The sequence below is a fragment of the Psammomys obesus genome, unplaced genomic scaffold (genome assembly GCF_907164565.1).
Source record: "Psammomys obesus unplaced genomic scaffold, mPsaObe1.curated_primary_1811, whole genome shotgun sequence".
NCBI lineage: Eukaryota > Metazoa > Chordata > Mammalia > Rodentia > Muridae > Psammomys > Psammomys obesus.
In genome coordinates this window covers 2483229-2506328 of record NW_026590699.1, presented here as the reverse complement: position 1 = coordinate 2506328, position 23100 = coordinate 2483229, and the positions used below count along the sequence as shown (strand labels likewise).

Genomic DNA, 23100 nt, shown 5'->3' with positions numbered 1-23100 from the left:
TAGCTTAGAATATGGGATCCTCCTGCCTTAGCCTTCCAACTAGCTGGGATGATAGGTGTGTACCAGGAGGCCTCGTGGCATTTAGGTTTTAGATGCTAGATCTCAGATGTGACTTTCAAAGAATCACTCATCTAGGAAGAATCCTGTCTTCCTGAGCTATGTGGAGCCAAGAGCCCATTCAAAAGTCTCATGGAACTTCTCTCTAGGGACTGTGTGGAGCATTGTGTCCATACATGTTTCTATGAGTGGTATATTTCTCTATAAAGTTGTAATTGCCGTTTTCACAAAGTACCAGAAAAAAAGAAAACAAAGCAAAAAAAAAAACAAAAAACACAGAAATTTGAAGAAAACAAGAATTCTAGAAATATAGTGACTGCTTGCAAAAAATCTTTCTAGGTTGAACTTCCTACATGAAATCTTCATTTAAAACATTCCTTATTAAACTTTAGCATGATACACATTCTGACATCTCAGGAAACATGGAGATCACTCTCATGTCTGGTCAATGAAGTCGGTGTAGTACTGTTGAAAAAAAAAAAAGACACTGTGATCAGCTGAACAATAGCGAGCTAAGACAAAAGTCCCAAGAGAGTCCACTGAGCGGTGACAAAGGAGCATATGTGACATAAAGATTGGCTCCATCGGTGGATGGTGATGGGACAACTCAAGAGCCATACACAACAAATAGAAACTCTAAAAGTAGACCTTATACCCCTCCCAAAAGGAATCTCCAAAACTTTGCAGGTCTGAGCATAAAATAAAAATCTATGAGTCTAGAAATCCTTGGAGGGAAAAATGTTAGAATTTATTAAAATGAGGATTTTCTCTTCTGAAGACTGGTGGCACTGGTGCTAGGGAATCGAGAATCTGAGACCACTGGGTTACACTGTGAGTCCGAGGGTAACCTGTACTTCAGGAAGAAGAAAAAAATCTCAGGCAAACTGACAGGGCCAAGAGACTGTGTGTACTTAAAAGAAATCTAATGGAAACTTTCTGTTTTTACTATAGTTGGACAGTGAACTTGAAGACGTCCAAACTATTTCCATTAATCAACTAGAAAAAAAAAAAAAAAAAAAAAAACAGAAGGCAGGATGATTTCAGTCACAGATACCACTAGCTTTTGGAGATGCTTACACATGAGCATGTAGTTGCTGAATGAAGAGACATTTTTCTTTCTTAGAGGGTATACCAATGGTAAGTTATCCATGTGCCTATAAAAAAATCCTGACATATATGCCTGTAAGTAGCCCTAATTAAACCTATGATCATCAAACAAAACTAAAATCAAAACAAAAAAATATGCAAAGGGAGATGGAATACAGAAGGACCTAGTAGGCTAGTAGGTCTGTGCATGGCAAACATGGCACTGGCAGACCTTGACCTTCCCCCATTCCCTCTGCTTTGGTAAACTGTTAGATTACATTCTTATAGCTAGCTACCAAGGACAATTTCCTTATTTGGCCATTTCCTCCCCTTGAGGCTGACCCCCAAGATCCAACTATTAAAGTACTGAAATTCAGCAATCAAGGCCTCTTTTGGCTTACCCTAATTGAGATGGTCAATCAAAACAAACCAATTCATCTTAACCCTGATTTTTTCCATTTCTCCTTATTTCCTATTTGCCTATGGGCCACTGTCTCCTCTCTATCTAGAAGCAATCCTTTGTTCTCTCTCTCCTGTCTTTATCTCTTATTCCCTGGCCTTTATCACTTTGGGGCAAATAAGTCCTTTCTGCTGAGAAGTTGGTCTTAGGGTGTCTTGTGCTAACACAAGTCCTTTCAAGCACTGGTTGAGGTGATGAAGAGGATGGTGGTGATGGGAGGAAGACAGGAGAGGGCCAGGGTAAATATGATCCAAATACACTATGTAAATGCAGGAGAATGTCATAAAGAACCCATTATTATGCATAATTAACATATGCTAATAACCCCCTGCAGTGTTCTAAGGTAGAATGTGTAAATTATATCCTAACCAAAACATTTAACTTTTGCGTAAGAGATAATGAGCAAGAAAAAATAAAACAAATTACTCATTTTCTTGCATCCTAAGCCTTATTTTAATAAAGTACACTACTGTTAACCCTCATTGTACATTACATATTAATGCAGAAATCGTAAGAAATACAAGTCTGTTTCACTTTATAATAATTACTTCATCAGAGATACACTGGAATGTTTGCTCATGTGCTCTCTAGCAGATGAAGGGGGTTATTATTTTGGAGGCTGGTAGTACTAGAGGAAGTTATTATGTTGTCAATGAAAAGAACCCAAGAAGAGACTAGAGGGAGTCATGTGCAGAGTGAAGGAAGTAGAGACACTGGAGCTATCATCAAGACCAGGCTTAAATACAGTACCTTAAGGAAGATGAGATGGAACACAAAACTAGAACATGACAAAATATAAATACAAATACCTTCATTTGCCCCCCCGCCCCCACAATGAATAGTGGTGAATGAAGAAACCCAGGGCCGCCTGACTTCATGAAGAGACTAAGAAATGGTGTTGTGGGCTCAGCCCTAAACAGGACATGTGTGGTGCCCCTCAAAGGTTCAGGGAGTACTTCAGAAGAGGGAATGTGAAGTGCATAAGAGCCAGAATATGACAGTGAAGAACCATGAGATGCCGCTCTCCAGACTCAATCCAACCACTGAAATCAGTGACTCACCACAGTTGTAGAGAGCTGCATAGGGCACACACAACACCAACCCTGGCAATGTTCAGTCAAAGAAGGGCTGGTCCAAGGGCCCTACTCTTTACCTCTGAGTTATTGACTACATAGGTTCTGGGAGAGGGGGTTCACTGGATTTATTTATCTACACTCTTCTGAGCCTACCAGACTCCAACAGATGGTTCCAAACTCGTGGTAACATATGGATATCTCTGTTTAATCTATGTGGGGCACAAACCGAAATGAATAGACATGAAGAGGAGTGATTTGTGAGGAGTGGGAATCAAAAGGGTGGTAGGGAAGAAGCGGCTGGTAGTGGTCAGTCTGTATTACATGCCTGTGCACAACCCTCAAAAACTAATTACTAAAAGTAATGTTGTAGATAAACCTTAGATGTTTCCTGGCCATCTGTGCCTGGACATAAGTAAGAGGACAGTTGGCTAGAATCAACTCTGACATTAAACTCTGTACCAGATTAAGTTATACAACCAGCAAATTTACCCACAATTGAGTTTTTAATATCACAAATGAGACAGTATGTTTTTAATATCATATGCATTATTTTCAGAGAAGATAATCAGAATATATAGAATATTTCCCCAATTATCTTCAATTGTTCTAAGAGTTACATACAAATCAGCCCTTCTCAAAAATAACATTCACGCATGTGGCTATTCCCCCCAAAAGTGCCTGTCATGTCCATATCTAAATAAATACCCATCATCTTTTGGTAGAACTTGAGTACTTAACATTTGTACATGTTCCCGAAACTGAATTTTTCTGAAGTGATGGTGTTCAGATCGACATTACAAGCAGAGCATTTGGATGTTGCCTGGTTTATGTCATTTTGTATGTGTGTCAAACTCAAGGGCAAACTCTCTAAAGGATGATTTAAACAGGCAAGTTGAATGTGCAGAATTCTAATGCTGTCTGTAAAGAGAAACTTGATAACATGGCATGTTGACTCTTCAAAGAATATCACTTCTTATCCCACCTTTGAATCTCCACTGACTCTCTTCTCTCACCACAGGCTTCACACATCTTAAAGCAAGGCTTATATCTTACCCCTTCTGCTACCAAGACTTCCCTCATCCTGCTTTGTCTTTAGGAGAATATCAATTCATTAAACTTAAAGAATATCACTAAACAAATATTTCAAGGAGTAAATAATTAAGTTATTTAATCCAATTAATGAGCTGAATCATAAATGAGCCTTTCTGAAAACTTAAAACCACCGTTGAATACCTTTGACTATTCTAGTTTTTCAGAAATCAATGAGGAAAACATTTGTCCACTTTAGTGCCAAATTATAGGACCATAAGAAACATTAAAAATAAATAATATTAAGATAAATGTATAGGAATCTATAAAACATATTTATTCAGCTCTTTATCATTTGTACTCAGTTTTCATGGTTTAAATCTCATTTCTAGATGCATATAGGTCATCTTAGCTCATGTAGAAGTGGAATTATGAATGAGGACAATGTGCAAGATTTTATTTGGTGATCTGCAATATTAGATCTATGAACTGAATCAGCCATGTTCTCAGCTGTCCACAGGCTTCTGGTGTTTCTGGCTTCCTTTTTTTCTTTTACTTTTTTCCCCTGGCTATGCTACTGTTTAGGGCAGATGTAACATGTGGTTCCTCTTGACCCGTGGTCATTATAGCCAAATTTGTTGAGTCCTCTTCCTCCCAAGAGAAACCAATCTATGTTTTTCATTGAAATTAATTAGATAAATAAGATTAGTTCTTCCAAAGAACAAGATTAAGAGAGAACATGCAGAAGTAGAGAAAGTATTTGTACTCCATATGGAGTCCCATAAAGGACAAGTACTACACTATATAAAGAGTGGCCAAAAGGCATCAAGAAAAAGCAATAACAAATTGTCTCCAGAGAAGCTATATACACAGAAAATGTGGAGATCTTGAATATGATTAATCAGTAAAGAAATACAAATTAACTTATCACCATAATGAAACATTAGTACCGACCTATCAGAATTGATAATGTAGAAGAAAATGTAATGATTCAGACACAGGTGAAGAGCTATGAATGGGTTTGCACATACGTTGCTGGTGGGGGTATAAAGTGGGACAGCCACTGTGGGATCTAGTTTGAAAATCTGCCACAAAGTTAAATATGTGGTTATTGTGGAGAATAGAAGTAATTCTAGCCCTGGGCATCCATCCAAGGGAAGAGAAAGTCTCCACTCACACAAAAGCCTGTACACAAATGTTTATAGCCTTCTTATTCATAATTGCTCATAACCCAGATCTCTGAACTTTCAAAGGGTTAATCGGTAATTAGCCTGACTCATATCTGGATTTGAAAAGCTATGAAGCCAAAAGAAAAGCTGGAATGACTAGAGTGGGGCTTGGGGAACCTGCTGAGTGGCAAGGCCTATCAAGAAGATTATATGCTGCGTGGTTTCACATACATGATAGTTTAGGACTATACATAGAAATCAGGGCAAAATTAGCAGTAGCATGGGGAGGGTGGCCATAAGGAAGGCCTTACAAGGGAGTCAATTGGAGGTACAGTGTGCAAGGGTTTGCGTGTACCCCACTGGCGCGCGAGCACACACACACACACACACACACACACACACACACACACACACGCAAGCATGTCACTACAGGATCTGACTGCATTATGCTACCTGATTCTCTACACTATCCCATGTCAGTCTCCTAACTTCTGTCCCATCTTTATCATGTGTAAATGTCACCCATTGAGAAAACCTTGCAAAGTGAAGGGTTCAAGAACAGCTTCTTTAATTGCTGAGTAGTATTCCATTGTGTAAATGCACCACAATTTCTGTATCTATTCCTCAACTGAGGGGCATCTGGGTTGTTTCCAGCTTCTGGCTATTACAAATAAAGCTGCTATGAACATGGTTGAGCAAATGTCCTTGTTGTATATATGAGCATCTTTCGGATATATGTCTAGGACTGGTATAGCTGGATCTTGAGGAAGCACTATTCCTAATTGTCTGAGAAAGCACCAACTTGATTTCCAAAGTGGTTGTACAAGTTTACATTCCCACCAGTAATGTATTAGGGTTCCCCTTTCTCCACAACCTCTCCAGCATGTGTTGTCACTCAAGTTTTTGATCTTAGCCATTCTGATGGGTGTAAGGTGAAATCTCAGGGTCATTTTGATTTGCATTTCCCTGATGACTAAGGATGTACTCCTCAGCAATTAAAAATAAAGCAATCATGAAATTTGCAGGCAAATGGTGGGATCTACAAATGATCATCTTGAGTGAGATATCCCAGAAGCAGAAAGACACACATGGTATATACTCACTTATAGGTGGATATTAGACATATACTATAGGATAATCATACTAAAACCTGTACACCTAAGGAAGCTAATCAAGAAAGAGGACCCTGGTAAGGAGCCCAATCTTCATACAGAAAGGCAAACAAGATGGACAAAAGAAGAGGGAGAAAACAGGGAACAGGGCAGGAGCCCATCACAGATGGCCTCTGAAAGACTCTACTCAGCAGGGTATCAAAGCATATGCTGAGACTCATAGCCAAACTTTTTGGAGAGTTCAGGGAATCTTATGAAAGAAGGGGGAGATAGAAAGACCTGGAGGGAATAGGAACTCCACAAGGAGAGCAACAGAACCAAAAAATCTGTGCACAGGGTTCTTTTCTGAGACTGATACTCCAAGCAAGGACCATTCATGGAGATAACTTAGAATCTCTGGACAAATGTAGCCCATGACAGCTCAGTGTCCAAGAGGATTCCCCAATAATAGGAACAGGGACTGTCTCTGATATGAACTCATGGGCTGGCTCTTTGATCACCTCCACTGGAAGGGGAGCAGCCTTACCAGTCAACAGAGGAAGACAAAGAAGCCAGTCCTGATGAGACCTGATAGACTAGGGTCAGATGGAAGGGGAAAAGGACCTACCCTATCATAGGACTGGGGGAGGGGCATAGGAGAAGAAGAGGAGGAAGGGTGGGATTGGGAGGGGACAGGAGAGGGGGCTACAGTTGGGATTCAAAGTGAATAAACTGTAATTAACTAAAAAATTCAAAAAAAAAGAACAGCCTCTTGCAATTTTTGCCATGTCTTGTGAATTCTTAACAATTTCAAAGTCAAAATGTGGAAAAAGATCTGGTAGATAGTTAACGGTTTTTAAAATACAAACTTGTCAGCCTGTTTGTGGCACAGGAGAGGGGGAAGACTTTGGAGGAGGCCTAGCAGGTGCAGGTTAGTCTATTCACTCCTGGGTGACCCTGGCTGATATTTGGGCTTAAAGTTTTCTGAGAACACTGAGAAAGGCAGACACATTGTCTGTTCTTTGGCCTATATCAACACCATCTCTGGGCCTCTCCTTTCATGTGTCACACCACAGAGTATCTATCAAGTTCCTTAAAATTGACTAAAAACAAGGAGCATGCTGGCATCTTAGTAAGAAACTTGGCATATTTACCTCAAAACTTCTCATAGACTGAAGCCAAGATTGTCAGTTATAGGCAATCTGATTCTTTCTTCTGTGGGAAACAGAAGTGAGCTTGATTATATAATTCTGCAATTCCATGAAGACAGTAATGAACCAAATGCCTTTGGTACTATTTTCAATGTTCTCTCTATAGCTTTAGAGCATGTTCTTAATGAAATGACCTGGCTCCCACTCTATTCATCATATATTTCTTGATTCTGAAATCCACCTACTTATCTACCTTGAAAGCCAGCCTCATTAACTGATCTTGCTGACTTATTGTCTTTGTGTCTAAAGTAGACAGATTTAGAGTGTAATTGAGAACAGAGTTTCGCTGATTGATCAATTTAGCATTTGGACTTTTCTGACCGAACTCCCAATGATACAGTCACATAAGATCATTTACCTAACACCACTGAGGCTCCCTCATCTGACAGACACTAGATTTAGCCCCACTCTACAGACACCTGAAGACCAACAGTACCACAGTCACCCAGAGATCCAAAGATAAAAATATTAGGTTATTTTACTTTACACAGTTTAAAGAAAACGTACATGATATGCTGAACTCCTAGAATCTGCCATGGGCATGCTAAGCCCTCAGTGTCCCTGCCAGCGCAGGTACCTTCTCTGTGCTTCCCTGTCACTCTTACGAGCAACAGAATGTAGCCTCCAGTCATTTTCCTAAGAGAATTCTTTCCTTTAGTTAATAAGTCAGGCCTTGGACTTGGTTGCTCAGGATGCTTAAAGAGCTTTTTATTTTCCAGTAGCCTTGGACTTTAATTTCACCATCTCCAACACAGTGAAGTGCCATTTTTTCATATTTTAATGGATCTTACTTTCCTGGTTGCCTTAAGAATTCCATGCGTGTGAGTATCCTGTGTGCTGTGATGGACCACCTGGCTTTGCAGGCAATTTCTCTTTTGGCTTTCCTTCCTCAGATGTGTCTAGACACCAGCTTTTTGCAGTAAGGTTTTCCCGGGTATTAGAGAAGATATTTCAGCTCCTGCAGTGACAAAAGCCTATTCAGACGCTGCATAATTTACTAACCTGATTTATAAAGAGCTACATTCAATCTAGTACTTTCATGCAATATGAGGATAGAGCCTTCTGAGGACAGCAAAGATCTGTAATGATCTCAATGCACCCTGGAATTACATGCAATGTAAGAAAGCAGATTGGGGCAATTATCCCTCTTTTTATTATTAAACCTGCAATGGCTGTTAGAGGTTAATGGAACTATTATTTCTCCTTCTTTCAAACTCTGCCTTAAAGCTGATCTGGATGACTCTACTCGAGGAACCTGGATCTTGCAACAGCAGGCAGAGCTCCTATTAAGCAAGAGGAGAGGTCACACATGTGTGCTATCATTCAAGTAAATCCTGTCCTGGAAATGAGCCCTGATGGTAAAGAGGTGCCCCTGCACACTTAGCAGCACACACGGTATCTTTAATGGTATCTTTAATGACATTTTTATAAAACACGATATGATTTCTGTATATGGGCAAGACAAGTCATATTGATTGAAAGATTCTTCAACAGAGCAACCACACCTCTCACTACCTGGGCAATTACAACCTGTGAAGATGCTGGAGATGAGGTCCAGACTGGTTTCAGAACATGAAGTAAGCTGACATCATCTATGGCAGATGCACTTCTGCAATGAAAGGTGGGCACTGTGCTCTAGGCAGACAGGTGGATAGGAAAAGCTAGAGTCAGGAGTGAAATCAGAATGGCAGGCCTAGGTCTATCCTCAAAGTGGGTCACATGAAAATAATTTTCTGAAACGGTAAAAATGGTGAGCTGGCTTCTCTCCCTAATCTCCCAGAGGTGCCCGATTAATGAGAATTCAGTTTCTTCCTTTCCTTCCTCATAGCTTCTACAGATCCATTTATAAGGAGAAGACCCAGGCCAGAAGATGTCTCTGGTGAAACCCAATGCTGGGGATTTGTGTCCTTAGTCACACTGTTTCAGAGAAACAAGAATTGAATCAAGATAGAATACCTAATTTTTTTTGAGAATATGTAGTCACTACTCTTTTTATTTGTTTACTATAGTTGCTTCAAACTTACAAAACCAAAAAGTAGGATAATGGATGTGTCAGTACACTATGGCACAAGGTCAAAGGATACATTTTTTTTCAAATAGCCCATGTTATGAAATGGGTCCACCAGGCATGCAAGAACAGAACACAAACATTCTGTAGTTGTGGCACACAGTTTACTGTCTCCTGAGTGAGGTCCCACTTTGAAGAAGAGGTCTTAAAAGCAGAGACATAGATTTTATCAATATCCTCTTCCACACAAGTCAAAGTACAGGGTAGCAGCCAGTGCAGTGGATGCCATCATAAACACAATTAACAATCAACTGCTGGGATCCAATCAACTGCTGGGATCCAAGATGGCGGTGCCAGAAGGACACTCTTTCTGACCAGTAGCACAGCAGGATCTGCACAGTGACAAACATACTGAACTCTGGGCCCTAAAACACCAGTGACTATGTTTCCTAGCTAAAAGGAAACACCACATTGTGGGATTCAATCAGCTTCAGATCACCCAGCTAAACCTTGGAACAGTTTACGGTCCTGCAGGTGCTTAGGCACCAGCCCAGAGCCACACGCCGCCAGTGTGCTCTGATCACTGTCCCAGACTGAACTGTGATCCCCACAACACCAGGGAGTGGGATTTCCAGTCTAGTCGAGAGAAAACCCCACAGTGCAGGAAGTGATCAGGACTGACCTTAGGTCACCCAGACAAGCCCTGGAAAAAGACCCAGGTCTGGAAGGCACCCAGATGCCAGCCCAAAGTGGGGTGCTTAGCTACCAGCACAGAGTCCTTCCTGTGCACCCAACCTACCGTCCCAGACAGAAATGAGGGCCCCAGGGCACCAGAGACTAAGTTTTTCTGTTGGGTGGAAGCCCACAGTGAGGGGAAGAGCAGGTCTGACCTCGGAGCACTCAGCACACATCCCTGACCCATCAAAAAAAAAAAAAAGTTCTCTTCAAAAGTCCCTGGGTTGCTTCTAGCGCCCAGACACCCAGTGGCCCAGTCGCCAGCAAGGCAGAACAACACACCTGCTTGCTCTACTCACCATCCCAGAAGGACCTGCAGACACCAAACACCACAGACTCAGGGGAAACATTGGTTCCAACCCTCAGAAACCCAGCTCCAGAAAAGTTTCTGGGTTACCACAGGCCCTAAGCTCTGGCCTTCTACTGCATGTATGAGTGCTGTGCTCAGTTGCCACTGATTACGGCTAGGGTACTGGGGCACACTGATCCACCCTCAGATCTACAAAAGCCTGAGCGTCATTGGAGCAGACCTTAGATACTGCTCCAAGGTGAAATCAGTTATCTCTACCTAAACTGACAAAATCAAGGGACTCCATGGTTCTTCACCAGGGCTGTGACCAGTAAGTACAGCTTAACAGTAGCAGAAACAGCTCACTAAATTCAGAGCAAGAAATCCAGCAGCAGCATAGCCATCTCCAGGAGTTCCCTTGATGAGAGGAGAGCCTTTGTCAACACCACAGTAACCAGACAGGTCCATATGCCTGAGGTGAACTGTGACAATTCCTGAGATGCACTACCATTCAGTTGACCATAATAAAAAAGCTGAGGAGATCTCCTTCAGAACCCTGCCAAGGGAATTATCCCACCCCAGGACTCCAGAAGACACCAAAAACTAACACACAACACCTAAGATAGACAGATGGGTAGAGGCCAGTGTAAAAGCACAACCAACAAAAAGCAAAGCAATATAGCATCCCCAGAACCCAGGTATCCAGGGACAAGTAGCTCTGGACACACTAAAATAAATGAAATTTAATAATAAATAAATAAATAAAAGAAGATGACCTTACATCTATGCTTATGAAGAGGTTAATGGAGGAAACAAATAAAATGCATAAAGAATTAGAGGAAGATAAAATCAAACAGATTATGGCCATCCGTAAAGAAATATAGGAAGACAGAGCAAAACAGTTTGTGACTTTTAGAGAGGAAATGATTAAATCATTGAAAAAAAAATAAAAGAAACAGAGGAATGTTCAAACAGGTGAGAGAATTGAAGAAAAAGCAGGAAAATACAGTCAGACAGGAGAAGGAAATCAACAAAACAGTTCAAGATCTGAAGATAGAATTGGAAAAATTAAAGAAAACACAAACAGGAAATCATGGAGAGGGAGAACTTAGGAAAGAAAACAGGAAGTACAGAAATAAGCATAACCAACGGACTACAAGAGATGGAAGAAAGAATCTTAGGTGTGGAAGATACAATGGAAGAAATCGATGTATCTGTCAAAGAAAATAATAAATCTAAAAAATTCCTGACACAATCCAAGAAATCCAAGACAATATGAAAAGACAAAACCTAAGAATAATAGAAATAGAGGAAAAAAAGAAGATTCCCTCCTCCAAGGCCCAGAAAACATTTTTAACAAAATCACAGAAGAAAATTTCCTCAACTTAAAGGAGAGGCCTATAAGAATACAAGAGGCCTACAGAACATCTAATAAATTAGACCAGAAAAAAAATCCTTCCACTACATAATAATCAAAACAGTAAGTATACAGAACAAAGAAAAATTACTAAAAGCTGCAAGGGGAAAAGGCCAAGTAACATATAATGGTCAGAATCACACCTGACTTTTCAACAGAGACTATGAAAGCCAGAAGGGCCTGGACAGATATCATGCAGACCCAAAGAAAACACAGATGTCAGCCCAGGCTACTGTACCCAACAAAAGTCTCAGTCCTCATAGACGGAGTAAACAAGATTTACAATGACAAAAACAAATTTTAACAATACCTACACACAAATCCAGAGTTACAGAAGATACTATAGGGAAAAATACAACCCAAGAAAACTAATTACTTTCAAGAAAACACAGGAAATAAACAACCTCACTACAGCAAAACAAAAAGAAGCCAAGCACACAAACATACTACCACAGCCAACATCAATATCAAAGGATCTAACAGCCACTGGTCATTAATCTCTGTCAACATCAATGGACTCAATTCTTCAATAAAAAGACTACCAGACTACCAGAATGGATACATAAACAAGACCTAACAATCTGTTGCATACAAGAAACATACCTAAGTCACAAAGATAGGCATTATCTGAGAGTAAAGGGCTGGAAAACAGCTTTCCAACCAAATGGACCCCAAAATCAAGCAGGACTAACCATTCTAATATATAATAAAATAGACTTTCAACCAAAATTAATAAAAAGAGATGAGGAAGGTCACTTCATACTCATCAAGGGAAAATTCCACCAGGAAGACATCACAATCCTAAATATCTATGCCCCAAATACAAGGGCACCAACATTTACAATGTTTTGTAAAAGAAACATTAATAAAACTTAAACCACACATAGATCCCCACACATTAATAGTGGGAGACTTCAACACTCCCTTCTCAACAAAGGACAGGTCAACAAAACAGAAATTAAACAGAAAAAATAACTCTAACAGAGATTATTAATAAAACGGACCTAACAGACATCTACAGAACCTTTTACCCAAACACGAAAGAATTTACCTTCTTCTTAGCACCTCAGAGATCCTCCAAAATAGACCATATAGTTGGTCACAAAGCAAGTCTCAACAGATAGAAGAAGATTGAAATAACCACTTGTATCCTATCTGATCACCATGGACTAAAGCTGGACCTCAACAACAACAGAAATAGCAAAAAAGCCTACACACACATGGAAACTGAACAACTCACTACTCAATGACAGTTGGGTCAGGGAAGAAATAAAGAAATTAAAGTATTCCTAGAATTCAATGAAAATGAAGGCACAACCTACCCAGACTTATGGGACATGATGAAAGCAGTGCTAAGAGGAAAGTTCATAGCACTAAGTGCCTTCAAGAATAAATTTGAAACATCATATTCAAACAACTTAATGGCTCACCTAAAAGCCCTAGAGTAAAAAGAAGCAGACACACCAAAGAGGAGTATATGGCTGGAAATAATCAAACTTAGGGCTGAAATCAATAAATTAGAAACAAAGAAAACACTTCAGAGAATCAATGAAACCAAGACTGGTTCCTTGAGAAAATCAACAAGATAGACAAACCCTTAGCCATACTAACTAAAAGGCAGCGAGACACTATCTAAATTAATAAAATCAGAAATGAAAAGGGGGACATAACAACAGACACTGAGGAAATCCAAACAATCATTAGGACTTACTTCAAAAGTGTATACACCACTAAATTTGAAAATCTAAATGAAATGGACAATTTTCTTGATCGATTCCACTTACCAAAGCTGAATCAAGACCAGGTAAATCAATTAAATAGTCCTATATCCCCTAAGGAAATAGAATTGGTCATCAAAAGTCTCCCATCCAAAAAAAAAAAATCCCAGTACCAGATGGTTTCAGCACAGAATTCTACCAGACCTTCAAAGAAAAGCTAACCTCAATTCTCTTCAAACTATTCCATAAAATAGAAACAGGAGAAACACTACCAAACCCATTCTATGAAGCCACAGTCACCTTGGTACCTAAACCTCACAAAGACTCAACAAAGAAAGAGAATTTCAGGCCAATCTCCTTTATGAACATTGATGCAAAAATACTCAACAAAATACTTGCAAACCAAATACAAGAACACATCAAATATATCATCCACTATGACCAAATAGGCTTCATCCCAGGTATGCAGGGGTGGTTCAATATATAGAAATCCATCAAATGTGATCCACCATATAAACTAACTGAAAGAAAAAAAACACATGATAATCTCCTTAGATGATGAAAACATTTGACAAAATCCAACATCCATTCATGTTTAAAGTATTGGAGAGATCAGAGATACATTCCTTAACATAGTAAAGTCAACATAGAGCCAGCCGATAGCCAACATTAAACTAAAACAGAGAGAAACTTACAGCAATCCCACTGAATTCAGAAACAAGGCAAGGCTGCCCACTCTCTCCTTATCTCTTCAACATAGCCCTTGAAGTCCTTTGCTAAAGCAATAAGACAATTAAAGGAGATCAAGGGGATACAAATTGGAAACGAAGAATTCAAAGAATCACTATTTGCAGATGAATGATAGTATATCTGAGTGACCCCAAAAGTTCTATCAGGGAACTCCTACAGCTGTTAAACACCTCAGCAAAGTGGCTGGATACAAAGTTAACTCAAAAAAATCAGTAGCCCTCCTGTATACAAAAGACAAAAGGGCTAACAAAGAAATTAGGGAAACAACACCCTTCACAATAGCCACAAAGACATAAAGTACCTTGTGTGACCCTAACCAAGGAAGTCAAAGACTTGTATGAAAAAAATTTCAAGTCTCTGAAGAAAGAAGTAGAAGAAGATATCAGAAGACGGAAAGTTCTCCCATGCTCATGGCTTGGCAGGATTAATATAGTGAAAATGGCCATCTTGCCAAAAGCAATCTACAGATTCAATGCAATTCCCATCAAATTACCAACACAATTCTTTACAGACCTTGAAAGAAAAATTCTCAACTTCATATGAAATAACAAGAAACCCAGAATTGCTAAAACAATCCTCTACAATAAAAGATCTTCTGGAGGTATCTCCATCCCTGATCTCAAGCTGTACTATAGAGAAACAGTAATAAAAACTGCATAGTACTGGCATAGAATGAGAATGGTGGATCAATGGAATCAGACAGAGGACCCAGAAAAATAAACCAACACTTAGAGACACCTTATTTTTTACAAAGATGCCAAAACCATACAATGGAAAAAATATAACATCTTCAACAAATGGATCTCTGGTCTAACGATCTCTACATGTAGAAAAATACAAAACTTATCACCCTGCACAAAGCTAAAGTCCAAGTGGATCAAAGACCTCAATATAAACCCAGACACAGTAAACCTGTTAGAAGAAAAAGTGGGGAAGAGCCTTGAACTCATTGGCACAGGAGACAACTTCCTGAACAGAACACCAACAGGACAGACCTTAAGAGCAACAATCAATAAATGGGACCTCATGAAACTGTAAAGCTTCTGTAAAGCAAAGGACACCGTCATCAAAACAAAACGACTGCCTACAGATTGGGAAAGGATCTTCACCAACCCTTTATCTGACTGAGGGCTAATATCCAGTATATATAAAGAACTAAAGAAGCTGAAAAGCAGCAAACCAAGTAATCCAATTAAAAAATGGGGAATAGAGCTAAACAGAGAATCCTCAAAAGAGGAATATCGACTGGCAGAGAAACACTTAAAGAAATGATCAATGCCTTAGTCACCAGGGAAATGCAAATCAAAACAACCCTGAGATTTCACTTTACACCCATCAACATGGCTAAGATCAAAAACTCAAGTAACAACACATGCTGGGGAGGATGTGGAAAAGGGGAACCTTCATCCACTGCTGGTGGGAATGTAAACTTGTACAACCACTTTGGAAATCAAGTTGGTGCTTTCTCAGACAATTAGGAATAGTGCTTCCTCACGATCCAGCTATACCAGTCCTAGACATATATTTGAAAGACACTCAAGTATACAAAGACATTTGCTCAACCATGTTTGTAGCAGCTTTATTTGTAATAGCCAGAAGCTGGAAACAACCCAGATGTCCCTCAGTTGAGGAATGGATATAGAAATTGTGGTACATTTACACAATGGAATATTACTCAGCGATATAAAACAAGGAAATCATAAAATTTGCAGGTAAATGGTGGGAACTGGAAAAGATCATCCTAAGTGAGATATCCCAGAAGCAGAAAGACACACAGGGTATATACTCACTCATAAGTGGATATTAGACATATAATATAAGATAAACATACTAAAATCTGTACAGTTAAGGAAGCATTTCAAGAAGGAGGACTCTGGCTAAGATGCTCAATCCCCATTCAGAAAGGCAAAGAAGATGGACATCAGAAGAGGGAGAAAACAGGGAACAGGAGAGGAGCCTACCACAGAGGGCCTCTGAAAAGCTCTACCTTGCAAGGTATTGAGGCAGATACTGAGACTCATAGCCAAACTTTGGACAGAGTGCAGGGAATCTCATGAAAGAAGTGGGAGATAGCAAGACCTAGAGAGGACAGGAGCTCCACAAGGAGAGCAACAGATCCAAAAAGTCTAGGCACAGGGGTCTTTTCTGAGACTGATACTCCAGCCAAGAACCACTCATGGAGATAGCCTGGAACCCCTGCACAGAGGTAGCCCATGGCAGTTCAGTGTCCAAGTGGGTTCCATAGTAATGGTGACAGGGACTGTCTCTGAAAAGAACTGATTGGCCTGCTCTTTGATCATCTCCCCCTGAAGGTTAGCAGCCTTACCAGGCCACAGAGGAAGACAATGCAACCACTCCTGATGAGACCTGATAGACTAGGATCAGAGGGAAGGGGAGGAGGACCTCCCTTATCAATGGACTGGGGGAGGGGCACAGGTGGGGAAGAGGGAGGGAGAGTGTGATTGGGAGGGGAGGAGAGAGGGAACTACAAGGGGGATACAAAGTGAATAAAGTGTAATTGATAAAAATAAAAATAATTTAAAAATTAAAAAAAAACCAATCAACTTTTGTCTGTTGTCTGTCAATAGCATGGTGTGGTGCATTGAACAGAAATGGCCCCCACATCTTGGTCACACAGGTGGCACTGTTAGGAGATGTGGCTTTTGGGAGTATGTCTGATCTTGTTGAAAGAAGTATATCACTGTGGCGGTGGACTTTGAGGTCTCCTTTGCTCGAGTTATGCCCAGTGTGCCTCACAGTCTCTTCTTGCTACGTGTGGATCAAGATGTAGAACTCTCAGCTCTTTCTCTAGCACCATGTCTGCCTGCATGCTGCCATGCTTCCCACCATGATGATAATGGACTAAATCTCTGAACGTGTAAACCAGCTCCCATTAAATATTTTCTTTTATAAGAGTTGCCATGGTTATGGTGTGTCTTCACAGCAATAAAACCCAAAGTAAGATATATGGTCTTTATGCAAAGTTGGCATGAATTCGATTATACTTGAAGTGTGTTTTTCATGGTAGATAATATTGATTACAAAACAATCTGACAGGAGAGAAGAAAATAAACTATAAGAGGAGGTACTTGGGTATATTTCTTTCTGGTGTCTATTACTCCCCCAAAACCTACACAGCAATGCATGCTGGTTCCACATTCACCATGCATTTAAAGGCAGAGTAAGATTAGACAAGGCTCTAGAACCCACGTTCCTTTCCTGTTTGGCATAAACAGAGGTAACCCAACATTCAAGAGCCAGCTAGAATGTGCTGTCGTTTCTGTGGAGCAAGTCTGTATTTGTAAAGTCATTTGTCATTAGCTTTGCATGGGGAAATTGTTCCCAGCTCAAAAGCAACAACAAGCATCTGTGTTCCTCCTGCCTCGTGGCTGTTTATATGAATGTGCTGGAAAGGCATCCACCTGTCCATCCTTTCAGGGAAAGCATCCGGACAAGGAAGAGGAGAGACTGTATCTCTCCCTGTCCACACAACATCAGGGTCTAGTACTGTATACTTGTGATCTCAACACTTGCCAGATGGACTAACACATTTCAAGGCCAGCCTGGGTTAAATACATGTACGTACACACACACACATAAACACACATACACACACACACACACACACACACATGCATGTTGTAAGAATTTTGTTGTCTTTAAAAACCCAGTTATGTTATATGAATATTTTTTAATCTCACATGTGGAATAGGGGACTGCTTCAGCTTGTCTACAGCTGGTAAATATGATTTACCTTCTGCATTAGCAGGGGCATGATTTTTGCCAGGTGCAGATAGTTTACATTTGGAATTCTGGGGACTCCTGAGAGGGTATTTATGCCCAGAGACCAGAGAGGGGCAAGGGCACTCCAAAGAAGAATAAAAAAGCTGCTGTTCCTTCCTGCTGTTCCTGGTTGCTGCAGTTGCAGTTTGACAAGAAGAAGTTGGAGATGTCCTGATAAAATACACACACAAACACACAGACACACACACACACGTATTTCCCTGAAAGTGTACACATGACCACCCAACCCCCAGCTTTCCTGTCGAAGTTTCAGTCCCTGTAGCCTGTTTCTAACAGGAGTCAGGTGAGCATATGTCTTATGGTAAGGGGCTGTAGCCTCTAAACTCTCAGAGTGGGCCTAGGAGTCTGGAGTCCGAACCTCAGTGGAGGGCATTGGAGGAATCGGACCCAGCATCCCTAATGTGCACAATGCACCTCATCCTGTGGAAATCCACTTGCAGTGGTTACCCTAAGTGTGAAGAATGTAAATTGCTTTCTCACACCTTACCTCATAGAGATGGTAAGGAATTCGTAGAGCACAAAGGGAAAACAGCTATCCTTGTTGGCTCACAGCAGGCCCAGAGCATGTCCTAACGGGCCCACCTCCAGCTGTCAGAGCAGAGACAGAGGTGAGGCCAGTGTCAGCATCTTTCCTGGCCTGTGCAGAGCAAGGTCCCCTGCTGCTAAGCCCTGTGATGACTCATAGAAAATCTGAACCCTCCTTCTTAGACAGAGATGCCCCACATAGGACAGCTAACTCTTCAGTGCCCACGCATGACAAAGATGGGTAAGGTGCACTTAGAATATCCCGACTTATCTTGCTGATAACCTTCCACAAATGATTGCTGGTTTAGCATTATTGACGATGAATCTTGGACTTGAATATAGCAAGTTTTTATACAGCCAGAGCTTGTGCCTTCAGCTTTCACTAGAAAATACCTCATTTCACCCTCAGCTGTCCCTTCAGGGTGACATATTTCCCTCAAACACACAGTGGTCCTGGAAAGCTCATAGCTTCTTCTGTTCTTCCATTTCCTTACCGATGAATCCACAAGCATGGCACAGAGAGTTTAGTAGTGCTTGGAGACGGGAAAGAATAATATCTGATACTTAAAAGGGAACTGTTATGTCAGATTTGTACTTCCATTTCAGTGGGGACAGGAGAGAGTCTTGTATGAATAAGCTATGCCAGTGTCACCCCAGCAGATAAATGTGTTTCCAGTGGGCAGAGCGTCAGATCTAATGCTCACTTAATACAATGACTTAACCACCTGACAAATTATTCTGACAGACTGTAGATCACCTCTTCAAAAATTTCAAGCATAAAATTAATCTTTTCAAAATTATTACCAACACTTTAGTTTTTACCTGTAAGACATACAGCCAGTGTTAACAAGACACTGAAACTTTATATAGATGAGCAAAAACCCTTCCTTCCCACTTCTGTCAATCATTTAAAAAATGTATCTTTTAAAAAATGTATCTCCCCTCCCCCTATTTCATTTGAAAGACATGGACTGTGATTATCAAGAAAATGTAACAAACATTTACAGGGTATAGTTGTTTTACAGCACCCATTGCAAGCATTCAGATATGGGAATACCCAGTGAACACAGAATGGGGGGACTGTGAGCAGACGTCTGGGGAAGAAGGTGACCACAAGGCAATATAATATATAAATCCTCAGCACTGTAGTAGAGCCTGATGGCATCATCAGAGGGAAGGAAACCCACAGGGAAAGTCTGTGAAGTATATGCAACCATCTAGATGAGAATTCAGATTTGGATCTATAACCGAGAACACTGAACAGTCAGACCAGCTATGAAAGGTAAGTCTTTACAGATCAAGGCAGGATGACATCACTGAGTGACTGGCCACCTTCATCCATCCCACAGCTATTGAGAAAGCACAATGCCCCTGAGTACATCTGAGCAGGAAGAGATGCATGCTCTACAACATTGCATTTCTCTTAGGAAGGACAGGCATGCTGCCCAAATCCTCTACTCTGCAGGCAGTAAATGATCAATGACATCAAACTAGAAGACCCAAAGACCCAAAGTTCCATTTTTCAAAGACCAGTCTAGTGTGTGCTGTGGGGATGAGGGGTGGAATGACTAGAGAAAAGAGAGTCCTCCAGATATCTCTGTGTGTGACAGTTTTAAGAAAGAAATCTTCAAGGTCTAGCCTCTTACAGGGAAAGACAAGAAACAGAGTTGAGATATGTTTAGGAAATAAGATATATAACTGTCAACAGGTCATGCCTGATATCTGTTTCCTGCGAAGTTCTTTCAAAGCAGAAGAGAAGGACAGTTAAAATTGAAGCACCATCTCAAAAAGAATGTAATTAGGGACCATTAGATCCACTCCTGTTTCCCCCTCCAATTGGTCCATCCATCCTCACACAGAAAGCAAGTGACTCACAGACAGAGTTTTTGTGGCTGCTGTCCTTGCTTGGTAGCATCTTGACTCCTCTGGACTTCAGCTCGATCGCCTTTTTTACTGAAAGGGGAAAAAAAAAGTAAATTATCAGATGAGACTCAGGGTTCACAAAGCCATACTTTAATCTTACATCAAACCCATTCTTTTTTTTTTTCTGTTCACTGAATCTTTATTCCCATTACACACTTCCACCAACCCCTGATCTATGAACCAGGATCTAAAAGGTAGTTGAGATTAAACAGATGGGAAACAGGCTACAAATAATTAGGGCTTTTTGGCAGCAAAATTTATCTCATGATCATGTATCCAGAGCTAAAAATAATTGACAGCAGAGCTTACATTCCACATCCAAACCCACTCACCATCAGGAAACACAACTGGATGCACCACCATTCTCTCCCCAACCACACAGGCTAGGTTGTGCTCTTAGAGTTTCCATAGTGACCCTCACCCTAATGTTTTTTAAATAATTTGATGTATTCATGAAAGTCTTTTCACAAAATAGATGTTGATCATGTGTTTATTCATGCTTTAATTCAACCACTTAAAAGTTATCAGATGGCAATGATAGGAAGCATGATAAAAATGCCATGCTCAAAATACTGCAGGTTAACCATGAGGGAATTACTCTCCTTCCCTTCCCCTCCTTTTCCTTCTTTCTCTTTCCTTTCTTTTACCCTTCCCTTCCCTTCTCCTCCCCTCCCCTCATATTCCTTCCCTCTCTTCCTTTTCCTTCCCTTCCCTTCCCCTTCCTTTCTCTTCTCTTCCCTTTCCTCCTACACTTTCCTTTCTTTTCTTCCCTTTCCTTTCCTACCCTTCCCTTCATTCCCCTCCCTTCCTCCTCCTCCCTTCTTCATTCCCTCCTTTCCTAGCAGAGCTTTCCTGTCTGTGATATATATGTTGCACTGTAGTTTCCTCTCTCAGATTAAGATAAGGATCTAAATAAAACAAAACAGGATATGAGCCAAAGTGTGCAGGAGGAATCCCTTGCTTTTAGAAATGAGAACTCAAGTGGGGAGAAAGCTGGGAGTGAAAGTGGCCTTCCTCTTCCTTTTTCTTTCACTGCCCTGAGCTCCCCTTTCTTCTCAAGCACTCCTCTGGGAGTCTATGCATTGCTCAGTTGGTTAATTTCTCTGGAGGAGACTACATACAGCAAGCAAAGGTGGTCAGGAGCCTGCTGCTTACTCCTTAGATTGCTCCTGTGCCTCAGCACTGTCAATCATTTCAGCCCAAGAAATGGCAATCAAAATAAAACAGCAGGCCAGCAGCTGCTGCTCCCCCTCCTTACTCTATGTCTCGTCCATTTCTAAGAGTCTGTGGCCCCAGACCCCTCCTGACCACGATGCCCAGTAAGAGAAAAAGTTTGTGACCAAGGCACAGGAAACACTATTTTAGCCAAGACCAGATGGTGTTTACTTGTGTCACCCAATCTTCCCTGAAGCCAGAAAAAAAACAAGAGGCTATTGATGCCCTGATTTTCTTTTTTTCTTTTTCTGGACCAACAAAATGAAAGCAGTTATCTGTCACCTACCATCCCTCATAAAATGTGAGCTTTGTTATTTCTAAGAAGAAAGCGGACCTTTTCACTGCTGTTGATATCTTCTGTGTCTGAGACTCTACTGGGGAAACCTTTCACAGGAGGGACTTCACAGAGTGACAGAAGCAGAGGGTCTTCTAAGAAGACTGGAGAGTGACATAAACAAAGTCTCACCAGTTGACGGGGAAGGGAAGATGTCTGCCCCCTTTGGTATCCTGACAGACAGGCTATCCCTGACTCTGTGTGCAGGAGTCAGGACTGTCTTCATAGATCCATAGCCAAACTGGGGCCTTGGGCTAGTGTCTCCCTGTGCTCTGGGTCAGCAAGTGTTAGATGTTAGAGCAGCCGAATACTGTGAAGGCGTTTGGCATTGAATTATTTTTTCCAAATTGCTCCTCCTTATCTGAGCTTCATTGTTTAGAAGGCCCTATTCAGTGTAGATGGGGCGTCTATTTATTTCCTTCTTGGCTAAAAAGCTGACTTTTCAAATTAAATTTTATTTTTTATGTTAATTACAGTTTATTCACTTTGTATCCCAACTGGAATCACCTCTTTCATTCCCTCCCAATCCCACTTTCTGTCCCTCATCTCCTCGCATTCCCCTCTTTGATGTATAATCTCTTTTTTCTTTTTCTTGTTTTTGTTGTTGTTCTTGTTCTTCTCCATTTTTGTTTTTTATCTAGACCTGAATTGTATTGAATCCTTTAGTTCTGTAAACCTCAAAGGTGGAATGTTACACACATGGACAAGGCTTGCTTATGGTAACAGAGAAAAGCAGGAGTGTGAAAAGGGTTTTATTGTCTTCTAGAGTTTTTCCCAAATGCATGGCTGATGAATGAAGCAGTTAGGATAGTCTGGGTTTCCCAGTGCTAAGTTTACTAGGAGGAATAGTTCCTGACCTTCAACACTTCAGAGCCACTGTGGCTCTGGCCATATTCTTTAGGTATGACTCACCCCATTCAGGGACCAATGAGATTAAGGAGACAAAAACGCAGAGAAGTTATTTCCTGTGATAATAACTTAAGCACCAAAGACCCTGTAGTCACTTATGGTTTGTAATAGCTCCACATCTCCCAACATTTCATCTGCCTCCACAAGGCTTGACTCAAAGGCCTCATCTTTGGTTACATTAGAAATCCACAGAGGTCCTAGCCCTAGGTTTTCTCTGCCTTGGTTTCCCTTCCTGTGACTTTAACCTTTCTTCTTCTTCTTCTTCTTCTTCTTCTTCTTCTTCTTCTTCTTCTT

At 40.8% G+C, this 23100-nt stretch overlaps 1 protein-coding gene across 1 annotated transcript in view; it reads right to left on the bottom strand.

The window, feature by feature from the left end:
• Csmd1 (CUB and Sushi multiple domains 1) overlaps positions 1 to 23100 on the bottom strand; it is a 1555059-nt gene that overhangs the window by 521111 nt on the left and 1010848 nt on the right. Inside the window, exon 7 of the mRNA XM_055608400.1 lies at positions 20301 to 20378. Within this exon, the coding sequence (XP_055464375.1) occupies positions 20301 to 20378 (78 nt within the window). The remainder of the gene's footprint in view (positions 1 to 20300; positions 20379 to 23100) is intronic.